Raw genomic sequence first — 23687 nt, forward strand, 5'->3', positions numbered from 1 at the left:
ATGCAGCCAAGGCAGCTGTGCAGCTGAAGCAGACCCTAGGGCTGCCTAAATACCTCTACCTCTGCTGGTTTTAGTGGCTTAGCTGGTGGCCCAGCACAGACCCCCATCCCCCAGAGATGGTCACCATGCCCTTCATAGGCTGGGGTGGTTTACCATGTCCCTTTATGGCCACAGGTGGGCAAAGGAGCACCTAGAAAACGCAAGTGAATTATCTGGATTCCACTCATATTTCTGTCACCATTGTGTAAAAACAGCCCTACCCGCCTCCTGATGAAGAGAGTCACTTATCTCTGCCCAGACTGATCCCTTCTCTCCTATTGGTCTCTGGACATAAAAAGCCAGAAATGGTACACTACCCAACCCACCACAAATGGATTATCTATGGGGAACACTAATGAAATAGAAATACCTTTGATTTAGGGGTGCCTGGAAGGCTCAGTCAGTTAAGCATCCAACTTCCGCTCAGGTCGTGATTTCATGGTTTGTGGGTTTGAGCCCCATGTCAGGTTTTGTGTTGACAGCTCAGAGCCTGGAACCTGCTTCGGATTCTGTGACTCCCCCTCTCTCTATCCCTTTCCCGCTCATGTTCTGTCTCTCTCTCAAAAATAAATAAATGTATTTAAAAAAAAAATACCTTTGATTTAATGAGTATCGGCGACTTAAAGGATATCAAATCCTTGCAGAGTGTTGCCTCTGAGCTGCTGCCATCAGTGTGTCTTCAGCACACCATTACACGCTTCTAGAAGCCATCCTGGTAGTGAGTTCACACCACCTTCCAGGATCCCAACCAGGATGTTAAGTCCTATTAAGACAGCTCTTATCCTGCAACCCAAGGACCTAATGTGGGTGCTATTTAACTCTCCCCTAATTTATATTCTGACTTGACCTTCATCCTGATGCCTGCCTCACGTACTCTTCCAGCTGGCCAATTCTTATAGCTCCTTTGGGGTAGGGTTTATTTTTCTCTGCAAGCCCAGTACCTCTCCAGCTGAGTGTTGCTTAGCCCTAATTCAAGGCCTAGTAACCTGGAGATAGGACAAGTCCTGAAGGGGGCACCTGTTATCGAGGGAGAGCTCGGCTTTGCCAGCCATCCTGGGGGTGGAGTGGGAGTGTCTGCCCTTACCAGATAAGAGTGGGGCATGACTGTAGGCTCAGAAAGTTCAGTAGTCAGCGGAGTAAACATCCTTAGCAGCATGCATTCAGGTGCCTCCAACTCACTTGTCGGGGTCCTGGCTTTTCCCAAAAAGTGCCTTGACCTTGGCATAACGGACCTGCCTTGATTGGCGACTGTCTTTGAATTTTATCCAGACAGAGTATTAAATCCTGGGCTTGGTCCTCAGTTTTCTCAGCCATCAGGCTGAGATGAAAAACTAGTTCCAGGGGCCTCTGGCTTTCACACCTGGCTTCCCACTGCCTGTTATTGCCCTCAGCTGTTCATTACGTTTCTATAGAATAAGAATGGCCTAGCAATAGCCATACAACACTTTTATCCTCACAGTTACAATTTTCTCCATACTTCTCAAACGCCAGCCAGTGCACTAACACATTCCTCCCTCCCACACCAGCCCAGTTCACTGCCAGTGCAAGGTGTACAACTTGAACTTGCGCCAGCCAAATGCCTGTTCTCCACTCACCACAGATATTGGGGGTCTGGCTGCGTAACTCTGCATCTACCACACTATCAATCTCTGCTACCTATTTCAGAGTACACAAAAAAATGAAGCAGTTTCTACATAAACATCGGAATGCTTTCCAAAATGATTAAAAAATGGAGAATGAGAAATATCAAAAGTATGTAAGTGAAATACTATATTTATTCAAAGAGAAATACATAAAACGTCTGTGTAGTAATACTATTTCTGTCCCTGTGTCTCTGAAAAGTGGCTATGTACTCACCTTGGTCTACACATTTAGGCATTAATAACAGGTACTGTTCAGGGCATACATTGTTTAGAAAAAAATGAAATGAGTCAACTGCTAAAACATACATATCACGACTACTTAAGATAACATGAATATTTAATGAAAATTTAGAACTTAACATCTGACTTTCATCCTGCAGACCTACAGGGAAAAACACAGTAATTCATTTAACCCGTCACATTTTACAAAATCAGACAAAACGAATATAAGCAGTGTTTTTTAATAAAAACAATTTAATTTCCAACGAATATATTACCATCCTGTTCTTTGATCCTGTATATGTATCTAATTGGCATAACCTACTGATTACTACAATCAGCAAAAATCCAATCCATGATGCTTCAACTGCTTGGATCAATACACATCTTAACATTTGGAACTCATTTTTCTTATGCTATGAGACTGATTATCAGTTCCTATAAAAATGCTATGCCCTACTCCTTGCTCCTGTAAGTGTGACCAGTCTTTTGCACAGCACTTCTGAACACCCACACTCAATTCATCAAGCACACATATCCAGGCTCCTCTCAGACACAGTCACCCATGGGCAAGCAGCTCTCCTAGTTCTCTTGTTCCTCGTAGTGAGCATAGCCACTGGCATAGGTCCTCCCTAAATTCAAATTGGTAAACAAATCTGACGGCTCCGCATCTGAATCCTTTCCTACTTCGTCTTCTTCCTCTTCGTCATCCTCTGCTTCATCATCATCTTCCTCTTCATCATGGTAGCTGCTATCACCATACTTCTCAGAAGAAAGGTTCTTCCAATAGGCATCATACCCAGAAGCTCCATCTCCTTCTTCACCTCCAGTCTGCCTGCCAAATTTCAGGGAGCGTGCTACAAAAGACAGATACGTACGTGGCACTTTGTTCCGATTCTTTACGTCTTTTGTATATTGTAAAGGAGAGTGAAGATGTAAAGAATCGGAACACTCTCCTTTACAATATACAAAGTTACATGCATTTGATTGGCTGCTTCTTACTGCCATTTTCCTAATTTCCTCCCTTAACTGGAAAGAATGGAGACCTTAGTAACAACAATCAATTCTATCCTACTGAGAGTTGATGCACATACCATATATAACAAATAATAAAGAGAACAGTGTCATTTCATTAAATCTAGAAAAAGTTGGAAAACAAAGTAAGACTAAGAGCACTCTCCAAATATAATTCAAATAAGGCATGTTAAAAACTAAAATGCCCTTCATTTGATGGGTTAAAATTCTATTTTCAAATCACAGAACAGTTGATTTCATGTCATTACATTTTTCTTAAAAGAGCTATTTTAGAATTCTGGTGACCTTCAAGACAAAGCCCTTCATTTCTTCTGCCTAAGTGGCAATATAGTTTAGTGCAAAACACCAGCAAATGATCAATCCTACCTCACCGTACAACTACACCTTTGATTAAACAAAAGTACTGTCAGAGTCATTTAGAATTATGGTTCCATTCTGCTGTATTTGGTAAAGAGTCAAATTCTCTTTAATAAAACTGTGAGCTGCATTACTATAAGCATGTTTGCAGTAGTCTTATTCTTTCATAGAAAAGTTATATAAAAAACCACAAAACAATTTCCTATAAGAATGATATATTACATTGTAAGTATAGCTGCTCAAATACCACACACCTACAAAAAAAACTTCAGAATAAATTCCAACTTCCAAGTACTGAAGACTACCAGCACTCAAATATTAAAGATTTATAGCTACTCAATTATTTAACAAGGAAAGCTTCAGCAGAAACGGAAAAATCACTCTTTTTGGTCTTAAATTTCAGTATTCACTGTGTCATTAACTGAGTCAAATGCCAAATATCAAAGTGAATGATGGTATATTTCTTAAGTTAAATTGAGAAACTTCACCTAAAAATTTTCAAAGGCTATAAAATTCCATTTGCTTAAGAGAACACATTCATCTTTTCAAATAGGAAGAAGTGGCAAAAACAAAAATAGAGAAAAAAAGAGATAAATCTTGCCTAAGCAAGAAAACAAAATCCCTCCATTGGTATTTTAAGAAGAACCTTACTTGACATGCTGAGATCCTTAGTTTCCTGAGTTTCATGCCCACATTTGGGGCAGGGAGGCTGTTTTCCTTTTTCTTGCTTAAACACCTTGCTCCTTGTATGATCATCACAGAAACAAGCCTATATAGGAGAAGCAAAAATAAGCACGTAAATAAATAATTCAAAAAATACACAAAATTATCATTCAATATCTCAAGGAACTTTAAAGACACAGTTTTGTTAAGGGTAAAGATTAAGAGTTTTGTTGGGATTGGTCCTGATTTAAATTTCTCAAGGGAAATGGTCTTTGCCAGGACCCTCTGAACTACACCCTAACATAAGACAGAAACTATACACAGGGTATGACAGTATAAACACAATTATTCATTCATAAACACATGAGCATTCACAAAGCCCCTGGTGACATAATGGTGACTAGCCTATCCAACCTCAAATATACAACTAACTGGGGACACAGACAAGTAGAAAGGCAACTGCGAGACACTGTGCATTGAAAGGGAAGTGCAGAGGAGGGGCACTAAACTGGATATGGGATTCAGGAAAGGCTTCCTGGAAAACATGGAGTGTTGGCTGAGATCTGAAGGAAAATAAAGGTACAGTAGGGTAAGCAAAATCGGAAAAGGGATCTAAAGCAGAGGGAACAGCATAGACAACACTTGAAAGCCATTTGGTAAAATGGGAGCAAAGTTGGGAGAGAACGAAGAGATAGGGTTAGGAATAGAAGGAAGAACTAGGGAAATGTTTCTGACAGGAAGAGAATCAGTGCACCTGATCTTTGACAAACAGAAATGCTGGACACAAGATCTAAGGACATGGAACATTATGGCAATCTTCACTTTACTTAAACTTTCCTAAGCAAGTGAATTTTGATATTAATTAAAGATATACTCTCAACATTTTGGTCAGAATACTCTCCATAAAACGTAATGTGTATAATGTGTAGAAACAAGGAGCCAAGATTCAGCAGACATCTGCATTAGTGTCAACCCTAAGACAAGCCAACTAGATGACCTTTGGAAAGTCACTCAGCTTTCTTAATTCAATTTCACAATCTCCAAAATAAAAGAAGTAAACTACATAATGTTTAAAGACCCTTGTAGATTAATTATAGCTATAAATAATCCAAGATGGAAAAGTCCTGGGATTAAAAACAAAATCAAAAAATAAAAAATAGACCAGTATACCTTACAACGGAGACAGGAATGCTGACCAAGTCGATTGCATGAAACACCTATGGGTGAAAATACATAATGTCCAGATTCAAATTTGAAATTAAAACACTATTTTCCACAGATTTATACTTGATGCACTTAGATTATTAACATTTTTTTCCTGTCTCAGTATAACCTAGAGGATATATAAAAATGAGATGGAATCCCCAGCCAGAAGAAAAGAACAAACTGCACATACCCAGCATTCTTTAGTTAGTACGGTGCTAATTATTCTACAATCTCCTTCCACTTTTCCAGATCTAGGAGATGGCAAACTTAATTTTACTTAGAAAACTTGCAATGAGACATCCTTTTTCCCACAACACTTGGCTGAAGCTCTTCCCTTAATCATATAATGCTTACATTTTATAAAGAATCATTTTCTCCATTAATATAGGACTTCTAATGGTGCAGACTATTGCTATGTTTTGCATAACGTCTGATAAGAGAATAGAATACTTCTGGTGGAAAAGGTGACTATGAAGAGAGAGTAATGTTCAAGTGGGCAGTAAAAGATAGGAAAAAAATCCCAAAATATTTTATCCTTATTTTCGTTAAACTATGTTAACTTGGGTTATTCTCTGTAATTACTGAGGAAAAACCTAAACGTAAGTACAAATACATTAGAAAAGCAGAATACCTGGCACATACTGACTGTGCTAGAAATGGAAGAAAAAAAATTAGTGCCAGAGGTATAGAGAGAAAATAAATTAAGCTGTACCCTAATAAAGCCTGAATGTAAACTATTAACTTTTATTCAGAGTTCTTGAAAAAATAAAAAGAAAAACAAATAAAAGAAAGCCTATCTTTGTACTTCAAATATTTGACCAGATGTTGCTAATTTGGGAATTCTTTTATTTAGTTTTGCCTGGTTCATGGGGAACCCTTTTAATCTGAACAGGCAAGTATTTTTTTTTTATCAGAAATGATTCTCAAATAGGAATATTATTATTGCTTCTATCCCACTATCCTTTTTTCTACAGCAATACCAATAATTCAGTTGGATATGTATTATTTGTCCTATGTGCTAATAATAAAAGTTAAAAATCAACTGAGTACTTACTATGTACAGCTGACCCTTGAACAACACGGTTTGAACAGCACAGGTCTGCTTATATGCAAATGTTTTCAGTAAGTACAGTGCAGTACTTTAAATGTATTTTCTCTTCCTTATTATTTCCTTAATAACATTTTACTTCCTCTAGCTCACTTTATTGTAAGAATATATGACATAATACATACAACACACAAAATACGTGTTAATCAACCATTATTTATGTTATCGGTAAGCCTTGTGGTCAACAGTTTGCTACTGGCAGGAGTCAAAAGCTATATACAGATTCTCAACTACACAGAGGGTTGGTGTCCCTAATCCTCATATTGTTCAAGGGTTAACTATATTAGATATAAAGAGGTATACCTAATTACTCCAATAATAACCATACTGTTTCATTCAGTCTGTGAGGGGAAAAAAATCTGAACTCTCAATCATTTCCACTTGAAGATATGCCCAGGCGGGGTTTTCTGTTTCCCTTTTCAAAAATCAGTCAAAAGAAAAGGATATATTTAACTAAAATGTTATAAGTCTCTTTCAAGTACATAGCCAGAACACATACTGAAAGTACAAAGCTCCCTACCCAATTTCCCAGCGTACACCAGGCATTTCCGATACAGAATCTTTTCCTATCCACACTACCCGAGTCTTTGACATGCCACAAAGACAAGCTGTTGCCTATCTTACCCTTATCTTTTCTTCTGGGAACTCAAACTAGGATGGAACATGGCCCTGCCACTATCCTTTCCCTAATTACCTCAACCCCATACACATGCACTCCAATTAACTGCCCAGTTATTTCTCTCCCCAAGAGTTACAATCTTGGACTTTTATATAAAGAATGCATTTCTCCCAGATTCCAAAAATAGCCTGACTTTCTTAGACTAGGAATGGTTTTCATTTTCAGTCTATTTCCATGTCTTCAGAGTATTTTATTTATTTTTTAAGTGCTTATTTATTTTTGAGAAAGAGACAGAACACACACTTGGGGGAAGAGCAAAAAGAGAAGGGGACAGAGGATCCTAAGGAGGTTCTGCGCAGACAGCAGAGAGTCCAACGTGGGGCTCAAATTCACGAACCATGAGATCATGACCTGAGTAGAAGATGAACACTTAACCAACTGAGCCACCCAGGAGCTCCCAGAGTATTTTAAAGGACAGGAGGTTGGGATGCTTCAAAGACTACTGATAACAAGCCGTTTTAAATTAGAAGTAAGCCTGCAATGAGTAAGCCTGCAATGAGAATGACCTTAATTATCAGGTATCAAAGACATGATTGACAGATTTATCTTAAAATCCTGTCAATAGTCTATTTTGTATTTTTCCTTTGTCTTTTACTGAATCACTAAAACTTCCTGATGAAATCATAGTCTTATCACTCAGAACTGCCGATCTTTGGGGTTCAAACGCTACAAAATACACAAAGCTCTCAAGCCCCAAATAAAGTAAGTCAATTTTATATTACACATTTTGCAGAAACCTAAGAATGGTTCAAAAATGCTATATACTTTGAGATGTTCTTTAACCACTGAGAGTTTCTATAGGAACACTGTAAGAATTACATATGTATGTATTTATATATACATTAAAACTGACAACTGATCAACTTTAAATTTATAGAATACAGAGATGAGCATTTCATATCAAAACAAGAACCAAATTCAAGGACGTGACCATCTGGAGAATTTCAGCCTTTCCTATAATGGTATCTACTATTTAATAAAGGCTTTCTAAGTAACAGGTACCATAATAACACTTTATACGGATTCTCATTTTAATTAACTCCTTGAAAAAGAAATTAGCGTCTTCTTTAATATAAAAGGAAACTCAACTTTAGAAAGATTTGGTGATTTGTCCAAAATCACATAACCAGTAAGGAGAATTTAATGTTTGACTCTAAATCTTGAGCTTTTGAGAATCAATAAAGTAGAAATAAATTGTAATCTATCTGTAAAGGTAATACCATTGATAATACCCAGCTGGTAACACTGGGTTCTTAAACTGGAAGGTACATGACACTTATGTGTGCAGGTTAAATACACCTGCCTGAACCTACCAACCTTCAAAGACAGACTCTCCAGATATGAGGCCTAGGCACCTATATTTTTTTAACCCCCCCCCCCCCCCCCAGATGTTTCTGATGCATACTCCTGTCTAACAATCACTGATACCAACTAACTGGAACAAACTAGGGGCAGTATCACGTATCACTTACTTGAAGGCATTTGGAAATGTGTGTGGGGTTTTTGTGGGGTTGGGAGTGGAGGCTGTTACAATAACTTGGAAGTAAAAATGACATTTAATACTCTGTACCAGGAAAACTACAAGTCCTATAATGCCTGATCAACCCCACAAAATGAAGAACTCACCCAACCAAGATGCCAGTAGCACCCCTATTGAAAAAAATAAAACAGACTATGTGGTTCTGAATTTTTCTTAAAAACAGAAAATAGATATTAAGTTGAATTACAGTCCACAAAAAGCTGCATGAAAAACTAGACTCTTTTTTCATTGAGTCTAACACTATATATTTTTTTAATCTGAGAGAGAGTGCAGGTGTGAGCTGGGGAGGGGCAGCTGGGGAGAAAGAATCTCAAGCAGGCTCCACACCCAGCGTGGAGCCCAATGTGGGGCTAGATCCCATGACCCTGGGATTACGACCTGAGCCAAAATCAAGAGTAGGACAGATGCTCAACAAACTGAGCCACCCAGGCGCTCCAGAGTCTAACACTAATACAACTCAGAATCTTGGGTACAAAGGACATCTAATTTTTTTTAAGTGTATTTTTTTTCTTAAGTTTATTTATTTTGAGAGAGAGAAGAAGAGTGTGCGCAAGCAGGGGAGAGGTGGAGAGAGAGAGAGAGACAGATAGAGAGAGAATCCCAATCAGGCTCTACACTGTCAGCATGGAGCCCACGTAGGACCAAAACTCAGGAACGCAGAGATCACGACCTGAGCCAAAACCCAGAGTTGGGACGCTTAACCAACTGAGCCACCCAGGCGCCCCAAAGGATATCTAATTTATAAAAACTTACATTTGAATGTTTCCGCCTCTAAAACCTGGCAGCTGGCTTGATGTTCAAATTGATCATCTTCACAGAGAAAGTTATGACAAAAGGAACAACTAAATATTCTGCCTCCTATTGGATGAAAACATAAAACCCACAAATGTAAAAACGACAAACTTCAATTAAAAAACTCATATCCATAACACTGCTCAGTAAGAAAGCAATCTGTTTCAGATTTATACCAAAATGACACAGCAGTTTTTGTTCTGGTAAAGGCTTCGATGAAAACTGCCAAAGTGAACCATAAGAAAGCAGGCTCCCACTATCTCCTGGCTACTTGCAATGCTTACAGACACTTGCGGTCCTATAACTCCCCTCCCTACTGGCTTACATAAGCAGTCCTAACAGTGACTATTACTGCTAGTATAAATCCCTTTTCCAACTAAATTGGTAACCACAACAGTAGTCAGGATTGACAGTATCCTGAAAAAAAATCACAAAAAGAACATCCAGAATGTGTCAAAGTCAGCCCTTCTTACAGTGAAGTTCATTGCTCATATGTAATCACTCACCATGGTCCCAGACACCTCTTTCGCATTCCACACACTCAGCATCAGTAAGAGGGCAGGCACAGGCATGTGTACTGAGACATTTCCTCCCATGGCAAACCCAAGCTTCACAGAAGTCACATATTGCACCCTGCAACCAAGGAACACACAAAAAATGAATCTTTGTCACTTGCCTGGCTGCAACCGTTGTTTAACCAATGGCAACCATCAAAATTGTACGCGTTTAGGAATTTAACAACCCTCAGTGATAGTGGGGGCTTCACTAAAGAAAAAATTTTGTTTACACTAAGCCAAAATTAAAGAGGGTTCTCTGAAAATCAAACTACTTCACCAACAACTATTTATGATATACAAAATTTGTCTATGAATCAAAAGAAAAAGCAAGGTGGAAACTATATACTTAAGCCTAATCCTAATCATTAAAGTAAGTCACGGAGCTACAAGTGTTGCCTTCAAACTGAATTCTAATTCAAATGATGTCTGGAGTCCACATTTTAAGCGTTCTTATCTACAGCAATCACAGTAACGAAATTTTTTCAAGTAGAAATATTTTTGAATTAAGAAAACTCCTTCCTGCATCATTTATACAGTAATTTACATAGCTTTTCTGGAGTAACTGAGAAAAAATATTAAACTTCTGCCAGCATCTTTTTTTTGTTAAGGCAACTCATGATTTAAATCATTACTACATTTCTTTGTGGAAAAAAAGAAAATAAAATATATAAAACTAAAAAACAGGGTAAGACTCTCCAATTCTACATCAAGATAGACCAACTATACCTTTCAATAACACAATGACATCTACAGAATATTAATTGCTAGAATGAATCTTAAGAAAATGGGATTAGATGTTCTTTCCTTTACAGATAATAAACAGTGGCCCAAGTCTTAACTCCAAATCCCAGAGCAAAATTATAATGGAGCTGAGATTTAAACCAAGGTGTTCTGAACCTCAATTCAGTGTTTAGCATTCAAGACTCTGTAACAGAAGCCATAAAGAGCAAATAGGAAGGATGTTTTTTGAGATGTAAATATGGATTACCACTGTGGATTGCAAATCCTCAAATACATTTCTTGGAACATTCAGTGTTCTAGCACCAAAAAGATGACATACAGAATAATCCAGGACAGTTTAAAAGCTTAAAAGAAATAATTTACAAAGGACAAGGAAGGGCTTAGAATAAACATAAGGTATGATGTAGTTACCACCCCTGAGCCTGAAATAAGGGAGCGGAAGGAGTTACCAGAATCTTAAGAAACAATCAGTATGGAGAGGATTACATAGCCATATAGAGAGAAACTGTGGCCAAATCATGCCCAAACTAGGATAACCTGGTAGGGAGTGAGCGAGGGAGAATAAACACCCAGATTTTATTATCCTCCCATCTACAGGTCTCCTGCCAAGGTCTTCCATTGGGTGAACCCAAAGTGAAGCCATAAGGTAAGAAAGCCACTGATCCAATCCATACACACAGGTCAGGCTCCCAGGGCAAAGCAGGGTCAAGAAAAGAGAAGGTAGAGGGAATTTCAACAGACAATTAGAAGATTCCCAGAAAATCATTTTTCTAGAATGTAAAGCTAATGATACAGGAGTCTATTGAAATGTTTTATACAATCATTCACATTCACACAAGTTAGTGAATTTTTTTCAATTTTTCTTTTTTTAAGAGAGAGAGAGTGGGGCGCCTGGGTGGCGCAGTCGGTTAAGCGTCCGACTTCAGCCAGGTCACGATCTCGCGGTCCGTGAGTTCGAGCCCCGCGTCGGGCTCTGGGCTGATGGCTCAGAGCCTGGAGCCTGTTTCCAATTCTGTGTCTCCCTCTCTCTCTGCCCCTCCCCCGTTCATGCTCTGTCTCTCTCTGTCCCAAAAATGAATAAATGTTGAAAAAAAAAATTAAAAAAAAAAAAAAAAAAAAAAAAAAGAGAGAGAGAGTGTGCAAGCAGGGAGAGGGGCAGAGGGGGAGAGAGAGAATCCCAAGCAGGCTCCACACTCAATGTGGAGTCCAATGCGGGGCTCAATCACACGACCCTGGGATCATGACGTGAGCTGAAATCAAAGAGTCATACACTCAATCGAGCCACCCAGGTGCCCCTACAACTTAGCGAATTTTTTTAAAAGCATTTAATAAATTTGGGCATAAGCAAGCTACCAAGGAAGATTACATTGATTTATGAATAAAGATAACATTGAAAATCCTATATTTAAAATGAAGAGGAATTCACAAGATACTTATGAGTAAGTCTAGTTTCTTGTTTAAGATATGCACACATGGAATATAGTAAGGTCTGCTTCATGATGGAAAATTAAGTTCTTGGGAAGTTACTATAAATAAAATATCTGGGGTGCCTGGGTGGCTCAGTCTGCTGAGTGTCCAACTTCGGCTCAGGTCATGATCTCATGGTTTGTGAGTTCAAGCCCTGCATTGGGCTCTGTGCTGACAGCTCCGAGCCTGGAGCCTGCTTCAGATTCTGTGTCTCCCTCTCTCTCTGCTCCTCCCCCGCTCATGATCTCTCTCTCTCTCTCTCTCTAATAAAGAAAACATTAAAAAAATAAATTAAATAAATACAATATCTGTTTGACATCGAAATACTATTGCCTTCCTCATGAAATGAAATTTGCACCAGAGCATAAAATCACACAACAGAATACAGTAAAATTGGTTGAAAGGAAGAGAGAGTAAAATCCATCACACAACACTACTATTTTAATTACACCATACCTCATTTTATTGCGTTTCATTTTTTTATATGCTTTACAAATAGTGTAATTTTTTTTTCAAATTGAAGGTATGTGGCTTCCCTGCACTATCAGTGCCATTTTCCCAACAGCACTTGCACACTTCGTGTCTCTGCACCACGCTGTGGTAATTCTCATGATATTTCACTTTATTATTTTATCTGTTATGGTGACCTGTGATCACTGGTCTTTGTTATTACTATTGTAATTGTTTTGGAGTACCACACACTGTGCCCATATAAAACAGCAAATGTTAATCAGTAAATGTTGTACGTATTCTGACTGTTCTACCGACCAGCTGTCTGTCTACCTTTCTCCCTCTCCTTGGGCCTCTCTATTCCCTGAGCCACAACAATATGGAAATTAAACCAGTTAATGACCCTACAGTGGCCTCTACGTGTTCAAGTGAAAGAGTTGCACATTTCTTACTTTTAACTCAAAAGCTAGAAATGATTAAGCTTCATGAGGAAGGCAGGCTGAATGCCAAGACAGGCCAAAAGTAAGCTTCTTGTGCCAGATACTCAGCCATGCTGTGAATACACACACACAAAAAAAGCTCTTGAAGGAAACTAAAAGTGCTACTCCAATAAACACATGAATGATAAAAAAGCACAATAGCCTTATTGCTGATATGGATTAAGTCTGAGTGGTCTGGATAGAAGATCCCATCAGCCACAATATCCCCTTAAGCCAAAGCCTAATCCAGAGGAAGGCCCTAACTCTCTTCGGCTCTACGAAGGCTGAGAGGTGAAGAAAAGTTTCAAGTGAAGAGGCTGGTTCATGAGCTTTAAGGAAAGAAGCCATCTTTGTAACATCCAAATGCAAGCTGAAGCAGCAAGAGTTGATATAGAAGCTGCCACAAGTTATCCAGAAGATACAGCTAAGATAAATTAATGAAGGTGGCTATACCAGGCAACAGATTTTCAATGTTGACAAAATAGCCCCACTTTGAAGATGCCATCTAGGACTTTTATAGCTAGAGAAGAGAAGTCAATTCCTGCCTTCAAAGTTTCAAAGGACAGGCTGACTCTCCTATTAGAGACTAATAATAAAGCTGGTGACTTCAGGTTAAAGCTAATGCTAATTTACCATTCTGAAAAGCCTACGGCCCTTAAGAATTATGCTAAATCTATTCCGCCCATACTCAATACATGGAAATAGAAAGCCTGGATGACAGCACATCTATTTACAACATAGTTTACTGAATACTTTAAACCCACTGTTGAGACCTACTGCTCAGAAAAAAACGATTCTTTTCAAAATATTACTACTCGCTGACAGTGCACCTGGTACTCAAGAGCTCTGATGGAGACATATAATGAAATTAATGTTTTCAAAAGGCCTGCTAACACAACATCTGTTCTGCAACCTAGGGATCAAGCAGTCATTTGATTTTCAAGTCTTTTTATTTAAGAAATATATTTCATAAGGTTATAGCTGCCATAGATAGTAATTCATCTAATAGATCTGGAAAAAGTAAATTGAAAAGCTGAAAAGGACTCACAATCCTAGATGCCTTCAAGAACATTAGTTCTTGGGAACAGATCAAAATATCAACGGTAATGGGAATTTGGAAGAAGTTGACTCCAACCATTACGGATAACTTATTGGGGCTCGAGACTTCAGTGGAGAAAGTAACTGTAGATGTAGAAATAGCAAGTGGAGCCTGAAGATGGGACTGAATTGCTGCAATCTCACAGTAAAACTTGAACTGATGAGAAGCTCCTTGTTACGAATAAAGAAAGTGGTTTCTGGGATGGAATCTACTCCTGATGAAGACACTGGGAAGATTGTTGAAATGACAGCCAACGACTGAGAATATGACATAAAATTGGTTTAAAAGTGGGGCGCCTGGGTGGCTCAGTCGGTTAAGCGTCCGACTTCAGCTCAGGTCATGATCTCGCGGTCCGTGAGTTCGAGCCCCGCGTCGGGCTCTGTGCTGACAGCTCAGAGCCTGGAGCCTGTTTCAGATTCTGTGTCTCCCTCTCTCTGACCCTCCCCCGTTCATGCTCTGTCTCTCTCTGTCTCAAAAATAAATAAATGTTAAAAAAAAAAATTAAAAAAAAAATTGGTTTAAAAGCAGTGACAGGGTTGGAGAGGACTGACTGTAATTCTGAAAGAGGTTCTTCTGTAGGTAAAGTACTATCAAACAGTGTCGCGTGCTATGGAGAAATCATTCATGAAAGAAGAGTCAACTGATGCAGCACTTTATATTGCTGTCTTATTTTAAGAAATTGTAATAGCCACCTCCACCATGAGCAACCACCAGCCTGATCAGCAGCCAACAACATCAAGGGAAGAACCTCCACCAGCAAAAGATTACAATTCCCTCCTTGAAAGATCAGGTGATGGTTAACATTTTATAGCAATATTTTTAATGTTTCTTTAGACTAATGCTATTATACATTTAATCGACTACAGTATAGTGTAAACGTAACCTTTATTTTTAAGGTTGTTTATTTTTGAGAGAGAGAGAGCAATTGCACACTTGCGCAAGTGGCAGAGGGGCAGAGAGAGGAAAAGAGAGGATCCCAAGCAGACTCCACACTGTTGGTGCAGAGCCCAAAGCAGGGCTCAACTCACAAACCGTGAGATCATGATCTGAGCCAAAATCAGGCACTTAACCAACTTAGCCATCCAGGTGCCCCTAAACATTAACCTTTATATGCAATGGGAAGTCATATAAATCATACAGAAATTCATGTGATTTGTTCTATTGTGATACTTGCTTTATTGCAATTGTCTGGAACCAACTCACAATATCTCTAAGGTATGCCTGTATTTTAAACAATGAATTTCCTTAGAAAACTCTACATCTAATGAGGAAATTATGTATAAGCCTATGTTAAATATGTATTCTTTTTTGAAATGTAAAGCTATAACAAATCTACTAATGTTACATTCTTTTGAAACTAGGTTACCTTGTAACCAAAGCCTGAACCTTGCTTAAGAAGGATATTCAGTATAGTAAGTGCTGAGTTCTATGAAGTCTGAATAAGGCACTCTAGAAAGGTACCAAGGACAAATGAATTTTTAAGTCAACTTTAAATAAGTTTCCATTTCTTGTATGTTTTCCAACAAGAAAAGAGGAAGCAATCAAAAACAAGTGGGTATTAAAGGAAAATCATACAAAGAACATTCCACAGATAATCCAGAAAAACTCCAGATTGACTTAATCAAGGTCAAAGCAGTGCTATTTAGAAAAAATCACCATCGGTCACAAAGACTTCTTATCCTTGGAAACCTGCTAGTCTAAGAGATGAAGACAAAAAACTTACCACCATTGCAAGGCCAGTACTATAAACACCAGCATGCTTTATGACACAGTCTGAAGACTTCATCATGCACTTGGTTTTCCCTAGTAAAGAAACAAATGTGCATTATTAGCCTTGCAAAGTAGTACACATAAGTACTCACTGATTCTGCTTTCTATCTAGCCTAAATTCCTATGGAAATAATTTGAAAATGGATAGAAAGCAGCAGTTCACTGCTTATGTTACTAAAAAAAGAAGCTAGATATAACTGAGATCTAACCTGAATCAGCTCTTTTAAGATTAGAAATTTATCAGGGGAGCCTGGGTGGGTCAGTCGGTTAACCATCTGACTTCGGTTCAGGTAATGATCTCACAGTTCATGGGTTCAAGCCCCACATCGGGCTCTGTACAGACAGTGAGGAGCCTGCTTGGGATTCTCTCTCCTCCTCCACCTTCTCCTCTTCCTCCTCCGCCTCCTCCTCCTCCTTCTCCTCTTCCTCCTCCACCTCCTCCTCCTCCTCTCTGCCCTTTCCCCATTCATGTCTTCTCTCTCTCAAAATAAATAAATAAACTTTAAGAAAAATTAGAAATTTATTAGTAAATCTATAAAAATGTATTGCATGATAAAATTATATGCTAATTACTGTTTGTACTAAAAATCAGAAACTGCAGGTTAGAGTTTATAATCTAACAATCAGTAAAGTGGTTTAAAATCTTATGAATTTTCAGATGAATTAATACAGATTTTAAAAAGATATGCTTTGAAATAAATTTTAGTCTGTAATTCACAATAAAAACAGTCTGGTTTGAAGTTATTGCTTACTTCTTTCCACAGAATATCTCAAACCAAACCAAACCATGATTATGCAACTTACCTGGTTCATTAACTTTATATAAACCTAAAAAAATGGCCTCTTTGAAAATTAAAACTACACTAGAAATATTCAGGGATATAGCCCTAAACACTGCTAATTTTCTGCAATGTTATCATACATAAACACATTTAAATGAGCATATCGCAAACTGTGTTCTACCTTAAACTATTATCCCATAACCAAAGGGGACATTTGTTGAAACGAAAGTTTGAGAAGTAAGTATGGCGTGAATAAAATGAATCAGGTTTCTTTACTGGAGGTCTTCAGAACCTTTAACATAAAAGTATGTACTAGAAATCTCCCAGATGGAAACGAGGACATGAAACAAACAGCATTTCTCAAATGTATGCATTATTTTAAGAAACACCTATTAATATCTCAAGTACTCTGTGGAAGACTATTTTGGAAGCACCAACCTTGTTGTTCTATGAACTACCATTTAGTTTTACTTTGAATAATCATTTACTCTGAATAAAGGTTTTCACTTACACCTGGCAACTGAGTACATGGCTTAGGAACTCTATTGCAATCACCTGGGAAAACATATGAGGAAACTCAAGAATCATATGCTAAGTGCCAAAAAGAAAAAATTGGCACCAAGAAAATGTGGAATAAAATGATTCTCAATGGTCTAAGATACTGTGGGCAATTTCAGCAGGAATCAAAACTTAAAAAAAAGTATACAAATAGATATCAACAAGACTAAGTTAGTATAACTAAAAATTAAGATCACCAAATGTTATTAGTCTGAAATCTCATCTTATAATGTTATAACGTATCAGAGAGACAAAATCAAGATGTGATAGTGTTTGACAAGCCAAATAACAATTTGCTATTTCATTAATAAGTTTTAACATTACTGTAAAAAATGATAAACCCATAGAATCAAACTGATAAACTACAAAACAAATGTTTGATAAAAGAAAAGGCATATAGGGGTGCCTGGGTGGCTCAGTCAGTTAAGCGTCCAGTTAAGCTCGGTCAGTTAAGTTTCATCTTGGTCATGATCTCATGGGTTTGTGAGATTGAGCCCAGTGTTGGGCTCTGTGCTGACAGGGTGGAGCCTGCTTAGGATTCTCTCTCCCTCTCTCTGCCCCTTCCCTGCTTGCACTCCCTCTCTCTCTCAAAATAAACAAACATTTAAAAAAAAAAAAAAAAAAAGAAAAGGCATATGTCCTTAGGTATCATATACTTACCACACTGTGCACAAATTGGTAACTTCTGTACAGAATTGCAAAAATAGCAAAACGCTCTATTCTTCTGCCGCCTTGTCATGTAAAATAAAATTTTAAAATACGGTCACTATCAGATAAAAGGTGAGAGATCTCTGTTATTACATATAAAAAGAAATAAATATTTACCTCTGACACTTGTCACATTCCTATAAAATATAAAAACAGAACATTAAGTTTCTACAGACTGAAAACTACAAATTTACTTGCATTATAAAAAATACCTTATTTTTCATGTTAAAACTTAAGTTAACACTTCCCAAAGTCTCCAACTTCACCCATGTAAACAAGCATCTATACATACTTTAATAATAAAGGTATGTTCTTGGGCATACCACACAGAGCAAGAAGTGGTATCTCCACAAGAGGTGAAATAAATAAAGCAGTGGTTTGTGTTTTGGTTGTATTCTTTGTTGTTGTTATTGTTTTTTAGTCAGACAAGTATTACAGAATGGACATAAGAAATTCAGAATACAGTATGATGAAGCTCCCAGAAAATCTAGAATCCTAAACATGGTACTAAAAGCTCTTGACAATCTGGTCCCTAAACACTTTCAAACCTTGCTAGCCTATTCTCTCTAGATTCAAGTTGCTATTGTCAGTCATTCATGAAATATGTCTTCTACTCTCTCTTTTCCATGCCTTACTATTCTAATACTTTTCCTTGAAAAGCCTATCCTTACAATCTTCACCTGTTCAAAGTTCTGGTGATGATCCCACCTCCTCTATGAACTGTACCCCATCAACACACTCAAATTTATCACCTCTTAGCCCAGATATACCCTAGTCTTAATTGTACATTTGTGACAAGACAACACTTACCAAACTCTAGCCTTCACTATGTATATTTATGTATGTGAGTCATTTCTTGTTTTGTCTGTTCCATATCCGTCTTCTCTAAAAAATGACCCTGAAGGGAGTCTCTACCATCTGTCCTGGGTTATGTAATCCTGGTCTCTCCCACACGTGATGACAGCCATAAACGTTAGCCCTGGCTGGGCACCTGGCCAAGTCCAATCAGAGTCTTCTCCCTCTCTGAGGACATTATGTGATGTGAGATACACAGGCTACCAGTATGTACGAACCCAAACAAATGGGGTTAAGACAACACGAGAAAATGGAACTAATAAGCAAAAAGAAACACAAGCAAAAGATGGAACTACAAGTTTGTTCCAGTTGTCCCTGAGTTCCAGCTACATCCATGCCCTTCCCAACTACATGTTAGTCAATAAACTCTAGTTCTCCCTAAAGTTACTTAAGTTGGATTTGTCACTTACAAACAACAAGACAACCGATTACTATGAACTTGTGGAAACAAGGGCTGCGTCACTCATCTATCTATACCCCATCTTTTTGCCTAAAATGTACCTGGCAAAAAGTAAATGCACAAGAAACATTTGTGGAACTGAGTCATATTAAGCATTTCATATGTTTGGATGAAACAAAAGAAGACTGAGGAGTAGCAGGAATAGAAAAAGTAGAGAAGACTGGAAATAGAGAAATAAGGGACAACTAAGAGAAACATAGTCAAAGAAAGGAAAGGGGTTATAATCACATGATAATCTCGCTTTTTAACGCTTTGACCAAAGAAGCCCAGAAACAATCAAGACTAACCCACTGAGCACAGGAAAATAAGGTAATAGCCAAAAGAGAGGTCCAGAAAAGTGAAAAGTTTAGAAAAAAGAAATCATATGAGTTGAGAAGTGCTAAGAGAAATAATGAAAAGCTTCCAACTAATAGAACAAATTAAGTTTATAAGTTTATAGAAAATATCACAGTGCCTAGTATTTACTGTTTCCTATCTATCACCAACAGCAGCCAAGGAAATAAATAAATAAATAAATAACTCACTCACTCACTGCTACTCAGAGTCAATAAAAACAAGGGACAAAACATAGATTTGAAATTCAATAAAATGTATGCAGCAACAATGTATTCAGCAAAATTTTATTCAGGCATTTTTCAGATATCATATAGTTTTTCAACCATCAACAGATATCAAAAAAAAGCTGTTACCATTGATGCATTGCATGGGTGTTTAGCTAAATCTATGGTGCTTCTTGACGCCCTGAGCTGTTTTTCACGTTCCCGGCGGTTCTCTGCCTTCTTCCTTGCACCGGTCTTCTTTTTAGGCATTTTACTGCTCTTTCTACACAAGAGAACAGAGAAGATATAAATGCCTGGTTGTATTCGCTATCTTAAATAAAATAGAATGAAGTGTTTTTTTTACTCTCTTTAAAATTTAAACTCAACTCTGTCATTTTGACTGTTAAGGGCATTTTAAGCCTTTATGAAATATTACATATACATTATCTCAAATAAAATATATGACTTTTAAAATGAGGAACTTATTTGCATTTCCAAAATGCTATTTTGGAAATTACTCAGTACCAAATTAAAAAGTTATTGGGCATATCATTAGCAAGAAATAATTAAAAAGTTTACCATTTACCCAGTTTATATTACTTTTTTGAACTATAAATTCAGACAACTTGATGCTAAGATGTGAAGTATAACGAGTCTTACTTCTCCTATATAATATCTGAACAAAACATCTGACAGTCAAGTCAAATGACAGCATTAACCGCAAAGCCAAACTTCTCTCTCTGAAAAGATATTAAAAGTATTATAGTTGCTTTGACTCTACAAGCCACCCTTCAACTCTGTTAGAATGTCTATCGGGGTGCCTAGGTGGTTCAGTCAGTTAAGCATCGGACTTTGGCTCAGGCCATGATCTCGTGGTTTGTGGGTTCGAGTCCTGTGACGGGCTCTGTGCTGACAGCTCAGAGCCTGGAGCCTACTTCGGATTCTTGTTTCCCCATCTCTGCCCCTCCCATGTTCATGCTCTGTCTCTTGATAATACATAAACGTTAAAAAAAAAAAAACAAAAACAAAAACAAAACTTAAAAAAGAATGTCTCTCTAGAGTACATAATTTTAACAAAGTTCAAATTTATGTTTAAGAGTATTACATAGGAGTATGCACGTAAAGTCCTATATAAATAAGGACTTTAAAACAGGCTTTCATCTTTCATCACTTAGTTGAAAGAACTACCACATTAAAAAAAATTTTTTTTTTACTGCATGACACATTTTTATTTGGCTTTTCACCCAATCTGAAGACATGTTCTCTGAGGATTTGTCTTTCTTGACAATGTTTATATACCAGTCCTGCCTGGTATATATTAAGTAGTCAATAAATGAAGTGCCACAGGCATGAATGGGTCTATGTACTTGCTTTGAAACATGAATCTCAAATTTAATATTCTTCAAAATATGTACTTTTTAAGTCTTCTCTAAGAGTGATTCTCAAAATTCAACTGTAAAAATTCCTAACAAATACAGATTTACATTTCTAGGCCCAACTAAAAATCTACAAATTCTAAACTTCCAAGGATAGGATTAAGTTTCATTGGTGACTGTGACAACCTCCCTGAAGGCATGAACATTCTTTTCAAAGAAACCAAAACACGTCCATGATACATGGACAGAGTTCCAAGAAATCACACCTTTAAAAAATTCCTATTTCTTATTTAAAGGGCCAATTACAATTGGGCAAAATCATGCACCAACATGTACTAAGGTCACTCATGCTTTCCTACTTCGGGTTCCAACTCAAAATGTCCAACTTAAAATGTCCAATCAAAAGCCAAGTGGGGTGAGAAGCTGCGACTTAAAAATACAGACAAATCAGGCCAGGAGGTTTAATAGGTGGTCGGCTAAGTAACATCGAAGCCCAGGAGATCACCCTTTCAGGATTTATAACGACAAAAATCTACAGGGTGAAAAAAATGTGTACTGCTCCTGCCAAAGGACCTCACAAAACAATCACGGCGTGCTCGCCCGGTGAATTTTTCGTTGAGCCTCCATTTTTTTTCTCCAATTTGTTCTGGAAACTTAATGAATTTTTTTTCTCAGCCTTAGATGGTTTTAAGCCCTTCTCCGGTACCGTTTCGACTTCTGTAAAACGTGGCCCGTGTCACCAAATGAGGAAAAAGGCACCAGGTCAGCGCGCCTTTGGAGGAAAAGCCCGCAATCATCGGACCCAGCGGAGTGATAGGGGCGTCCAGAGGCCACCGCGGAGGTGCCACGCGGTTCGGGACTGACAACCATCACCCGCCCGCGGGACACCCTCCCTCGCGCGCGCTCCAGGCCGACCTAGCTCACCCTCGCGGGGAGGCCGGGCTCACTCCGGGGGCAGAGGGGCAGGGAACAGCGTGAGACCGGCCCGCGGCTGCAGCAAATCCAACTTGCGGGACAGGACTCCGGGAGAAGAACCTACTAAAACCGAAGAAGGGCGGAGAGAAGCAATTTCCAACACAGAAGCCGGACCGGATGTCCTCTTATGTCAGCAGCGCCCTTACGGCAGCACGTCCACAGGAAGGGCCCGCCCACTTCTGTTTGCTCCGCCCTGAGCCCGCCCACTCCTGCGGAGGATTTGACTGAGCTGGGAAGAGAATGCCTGAGTGAAGAAGAAAAATGGACGGCAGGAGGAGAGGGAACGGGAAGGCCCGTCAATTTTATTTTTTCAGAAAAGGAGAAATCTAAAGGAAGAGGGAAATGAATTCACAAACTTGACACTGCATCAGTTGACTCGGACAGAAAATTCTTGCCTAATTCTTTTGGAAACTTTCTGCTACCTGCATCTTTTATGCCTAACATTCCACTGTGAACTCCATTCTTTTGTGAACAAATTCTCCCACATGCTGGACCTTTAGTGTGTGTTCCGCCTTGCCCTTAATTGAAACCTAACATCCTCTCCCTTACAAACGCTGCTTGCTTTAAATTTCTATGAAGTGAAGGGTGCTCATTTTTGCACTTTCTGTATCTCTTGGTTAGGAGGTAGGATCGATGCTGTTGTTCCCCAGTAAGTCATTCAGATAATTATTCCTCCTTTCTCTATAGCAATGCCACATTTTTCCTTCATTGCTGCTATTTTTTTACCCACACTTTATTGATGGAAAACTTTGGAAACTGACTTTCAACTTCTGCCATCACCCAGAATGACATTAACATCCAAACCCATTCTCTTGAGCTCTAGATTTTTTTCATCTCCAGGAGCGATCATCTCGGTGCCACTACAGGCATCTACTCTCATGACCACACTCCAGGTTGTGTGGTCAGGTGGATCAACTCCACCACTGAAATCCAAAATTCAGACAAACTATCCATCCTACTTTACGAAGTCTCTCACTCAATTTTCCCTCCTAACGAAGACCACAAATCTCAGCTCTTCAATTTTCTCCCTATCGATTATCTCTCTGCTTTCTTCCATTCCTTTTGCCCCAGGTTATGAAATGCAGTTCATCACATCAATCACAATTTGCCTTATTTTCTTTCTCATCAAGCCAACTGGAGCATTCCCAATACTGTTAATTCGACAGCTTGCCTTTTCTTTTCTACAGTGGGCTTAGTATTGTTAAGGGGGGGCGGGGAGAGGGGGAGTACACAATCATGGTTTTATTCTGAATCCAAAGTCATTAACCTCCACAAGGCTCTCAAAATTGCCCTTCAATCCTTCTAGATATTCCTAATCAGATTTGTCATTCCCATGGTCCGTATGGTGTTACTAAATCTTCTCCCCTTTCCTCAACTGTCCATCACTTTTTCCATCAATTTTAGCAGATATTATATTTCACAGAGAAAACAGAATAATATCAATAATGATTATACTTCATTTTATGCTCCTGACATTCTACTTTACATATGTAGTATTAACTCCTGAGTTTACACATGAGGAACCTTGAGCAGAAAGACTATGAAACTTGCCCCAAGATTACACAGATGGTTTGGCTTGTGGGGTTGTCT

The 23687-nt window shown here is 38.4% G+C and overlaps 1 protein-coding gene across 3 annotated transcripts; it reads right to left on the reverse strand.

Annotated features, from left to right (window-relative positions):
- Positions 1-1796: 1796 nt before the first annotated feature.
- Positions 1797-22253, reverse strand: ZNF330 (zinc finger protein 330). Of its 3 annotated transcripts, XM_043568256.1 has the most exons (11): positions 22047-22253; positions 21702-21839; positions 19897-20029; positions 18010-18029; positions 17845-17915; positions 15798-15877; positions 9788-9914; positions 9243-9347; positions 5127-5173; positions 3945-4062; positions 1797-2758 (listed from the first exon to the last, which is right to left on the reverse strand). In XM_043568256.1, exons 3-11 carry the CDS (start codon positions 20014-20016, stop codon positions 2484-2486), a joined length of 963 nt encoding a protein of 320 aa, XP_043424191.1. In that variant the 5' UTR covers positions 20017-20029; positions 21702-21839; positions 22047-22253; the 3' UTR covers positions 1797-2483. The 3 variants fall into 3 exon arrangements, with proteins under 3 accessions (XP_043424191.1, XP_043424180.1, XP_043424174.1); XM_043568245.1 differs by lacking the exon at positions 21702-21839 and having other exon boundaries at positions 22038-22253; XM_043568239.1 differs by lacking the exon at positions 21702-21839 and having other exon boundaries at positions 22047-22251.
- Positions 22254-23687: the final 1434 nt, after the last annotated feature.

This window comes from Prionailurus bengalensis, chromosome B1 (genome assembly GCF_016509475.1).
Source record: "Prionailurus bengalensis isolate Pbe53 chromosome B1, Fcat_Pben_1.1_paternal_pri, whole genome shotgun sequence".
NCBI classification, from domain to species: Eukaryota; Metazoa; Chordata; class Mammalia; order Carnivora; family Felidae; genus Prionailurus; species Prionailurus bengalensis.